The 4,008-nt window shown below is 47.4% G+C and overlaps 1 protein-coding gene across 2 annotated transcripts in view; it reads right to left on the bottom strand.

The window, feature by feature from the left end:
* The window catches only part of LOC106533593 (phosphatidylinositol transfer protein beta isoform), a 36,844-nt gene extending 35,764 nt beyond the window's left edge, over positions 1-1,080 (bottom strand). For both annotated transcript variants that reach the window (XM_014029955.1, XM_014029954.1), the window contains exon 1: positions 1,004-1,080. In XM_014029955.1, coding sequence (XP_013885409.1) covers positions 1,004-1,023 — 20 coding nt within the window. In that variant the 5' untranslated portion in view covers positions 1,024-1,080. The remainder of the gene's footprint in view (positions 1-1,003) is intronic.
* Positions 1,081-4,008: the final 2,928 nt, after the last annotated feature.

The following is a 4,008-nucleotide window of genomic DNA, read 5'->3' as shown; positions in this document are numbered from 1 at the left end:
CTTTTGAACAGCGGCTGCTTTGTTTCCTCGATGTATAACTGGTCGCAGTCCTCCTGGCACTTAACAGCATATACAACAGCCTGATGTTTGCCTGAAACTCTCAGACTGAAGAAGTCTCTTGGAGGAGAGACGAAACGTTTCATTAGAGAAGAACCCGTCCAGAAGACCTATACAATTTTTTCCTGTCCTTTAAATGGAATCCAACTGTTTAAACACAAATCTAGGGGTAATTTTTTTATGTAATTCAGAACTGACCCTAGATTAAAAAGGTAAAAACAATAAGCGCTGTAACATGATCATGTCTGAGGTTTTTTGGTGGAGCAAAAAAAACATTAAGATGGTTAGTATTAGATGCCCAGAGGGCATTTAATGCTAATGCAAATAACAATAAATTTGAATCCTAAAGCTAACCTGACAGGTGGAAATGCGACATGATATGGGCCAAACTCATATCACGCCTTGATAAGTGTACAAAGCAAACTGTAAGGTGCAGGTTTAACAGGTGAACACATGCTCGCAGGTAGCCGGCTGCTACAGCTAGCAGCACTGTTAAATCCTTCAGAGCAGAAACCTTAATCTGTCACTCACAACCACAGCTTAACATTAGTGACGTCACACGCTAGCAGGCTAGCTTAACTTCCCTTTAATCACTTGAATTTAACTAGCGATGGATATCTTGCTCACTAACTAAATGTGTGTAATCTTAGCAGCTTTTTACCGCAAGCCGCGTTTTCATTAAAAAGCTAATTATCCTCCACGTTGCTGCAACTCAGAATCTGGCGCTAGCTTAGCTGCGTCTAATTATAAGACCGGTGTGTCCCGTTATCCGTGTCCTGATCCACCCTGTTCAAGCTCTCCTTTTTTACCGGCTACACGGCTGTAAAATACCCGGGACAACTGCATAAGAAACAAACGTCCAGTCCTCACTAACGCATTATTGGGAATATATAAGTCTCTCGTTATATGTGTTAAAAAATGTTTAAAGAAAACAATTCAGACTCACTATTCCTTAACGAGCACCATCTTCCTCACGCGGTCTGCGGCTGCGCAGTACGAGCCCCAAACAGCACAAGCGACACCCTGCGGACGCCATCTTGGAAGGGTCTTTCTCGCGCTCCCATCGCATTTATTTAAACTAAGAAAGCTGTTCATACAACTAAAATAATCAACTCCATGATTTTTTTTACACAATTTGGTTTGTTACAAACAGCAGAGATGTAGTTGTGTTATTGGACAAGGTCACACAATAAAAATAAGAGCTTTCATGCTGAAATACTTTGCTTTATTTTCTTAAATTGTCTCTTATTGTCTTTATTGTCCCTCGGTAGTTAAGGTGCATCAGCAGCAAAGTGACAGGAAATTCACATTGTGAACATATTTTGTATGTAACCCTAACCTAACTTAACAAAGACCCACAGAAGAGCCCACATTACGCCTGTTTTAGCCTCTGCACTGGCTCCCTGTGCATTTGAGGAGTCATTAGAGCACTTCATGGTCAGGCCCCCAAATACATCCTGGACCTTCTGAAGCCTCTCTGTCCATCCAGGACTTTGAGGTCTTCTAATCAAATGCTGCTGGTGGTCCCTCAGACCCATTATAAAACCTGTGGAGACAAAGCTTTTCAGGTAGTGGCACCGAGGCTCTGGAACGCTCTCCCTCTGTCCCGTCGCTGCTCAGATTCTACTGACTCATTTAAGAAACATCTTAAGACATTTTTATTCAGACAGGCTTTTAGTTAATGTGCTTTTTATTGTGTTTTAACTGTTGTTTTTTATATCTGTGATCTGTTTTATTGTTTTTAGTTATTTTTGCTTTCTGTGAAGCACTTTGTGATGTTTGTGTCTGTGAAAGGTGCTATAGAAATAAAGTTTACTTACTTACTTACTTATTTACTTACTTACTTACTTTTACTGACTTACTTACTTTTACTGACTTACTTACTTACTTACTTACTGACTTACTGACTTACTGACTTACTGACTTACTTACTTACTTACTTACTTACTTACTTACTTACTTACTTACTTACTTACTTACTGACGTTCTAACTTACTTGCGTACTTACTTACTTAACCTAACCCTAACCCTAGTCCGTCCGTCCGTTTTCTGCCGCTTATCCGGGAACGGGTCGCTGAGGCAGCAGCCTAAGCAGAGAGAACCAGACTTCCCTCTCCCCAGCCACTTGGGCCAGCTCGTCTGGGGGAATCCCAAGGCGTTCCCAGGCCAGCCGAGAAACATAGTCCCTCCAGCTTGTCCTGGGTCTTCCTCTGGGCTGTCCCAGAGGAATCAAATTCTGTCCATAAAAGTTATGAACAGAATCGGTGACAAAGGGCAACCTTGGCTGGGTCCAACTCTCACTGGAAACGAGTCTGACTTACTGCTGGCAATGCAGACCAGAATGCAGACCAAGCTCTGGCACCGGTCAAACAGGGACCTAACAACCCGTATCAATGGGCCTGGTACCCCATACTCCTGGAGTACCCCCCACAGGAGTCCCTGAGGGACATGGTCGAATGCCTTCTCCAAGTACACAAAACACATGTAGACTGGATCGGTGAACTCCTATGCACCCTCCAGGACCCTGCTGAGGGTATAGAGCTGGTCCGTTGTTCCACGACCAGGACGAAAACCACACTGCTCTTCCTGAATCTGAGATTCGACTATCCGACGGACCCTCCTCTCCAGAACCTCCGAATAGACCTTACCAGGGAGGCTCAGAAGTGGGATCCCCTTATAGTTGGAACACACTCTGCGGTCCCCCTCTTTAAATAGGGGGACCACCACCCCTGTCTGCCAATCCAGGGGAACTGCCCCCGATGTCCATGCGATATTGTAGAGGCGCGTCAACCAATGCAACCCCACAATATCCAGAGCCTTAAGGAACTCTGGGCGAATCTCATCCACCCCTGGCGCCCTGCCACCGAGGAGCTTTTTATCCACCTTGGCACCGGAGATTGGAGAGTCCGAGCCAGGGTCCCCAGGCTCTGCTTCCTCATTGGAAGACGTGTCGGTAGGATTGAGGAGGTCTTTGAAGTATTCCGCCCACCGACCTACAACGTCCCGAGTTGAGGTCAGCAGCGCACCATCCCCACCATAAATAGTGTTAGTTGCGAACCTCTTCCCCCCCGTGACACCGAATGGGGGACGAGAATCACCTCGAAGCCGTACGGAAGTCTTTTTCCATGGCCTCTCCGAACTCCTCCCACGCCAGAGTTTTTGCCTCAGCAACCACCCGAGCCGCAATCCGCTTGGACTGCCAATACCTATTGGCTGCTTTCGGAGTCCCACAGGCCAAAAAGACCAGATAAGACTCCTTCTTCAGCCTGACAGCATCCCTCATCCCCGGTGTTCACTAGCGGGTTCGAGGGTTGCCGCCACAACAGGCACCGACAACCTTACAGCCACAGCTCAGGTAAGCCGCCTCAACAATGGAAGCACGGAACATGGCCCACTCGGACTCAATGTCCCCCACCTCCCCCGGAACATGTACAAAGTTCCCCCGGAGGTTTGAGTTGAAGCTCCGTCTGACGGGAGACTCTGACAGATGTTCCCAGTAGACCCTCGCTATACGCTTGGGTCTGCCAGGTCTGACCGGCATCCTTCCCCACCAATGGAGCCAACTCACCACCAGGTAGTGGTCAGTTGACAGCTCCGCCCCTCTCTTCACCCGAGTGTACAAAACATGCAACCACAGATCAGATGAAACAACAACAAAGTTGATTATCGAACTGTGGCCAAGGGTGTCCTAGTGCCAAGAGCAAATATGGACACCCATATGTTTGAACATGGTGTTTGTCATGGACAGAAGTCACAGAAATCCAATAACAAAACACTGCTCAGGTTCATATCGGGGGGGGGGGGGGGGGGGGTTCCTTCCAACCATGCCTCTCCAGGTCTCACTGTCATTACCCACGTGAGCAGTGAAGTCCCCCAGCAGAACGAGGCAGTCCCTGTTAGGAGCATTCTCCAGCACCCCCTCCAAGGACTCCAGAAAGGGTGGGTAATCTG

The sequence above is a fragment of the Austrofundulus limnaeus genome, unplaced genomic scaffold (genome assembly GCF_001266775.1).
Source record: "Austrofundulus limnaeus strain Quisiro unplaced genomic scaffold, Austrofundulus_limnaeus-1.0 Scaffold977, whole genome shotgun sequence".
Lineage (NCBI taxonomy): Eukaryota > Metazoa > Chordata > Actinopteri > Cyprinodontiformes > Rivulidae > Austrofundulus > Austrofundulus limnaeus.
The sequence above is the reverse complement of the archived record's forward strand: the minus strand, read 5'-3'. Positions and strand labels throughout refer to the sequence as shown.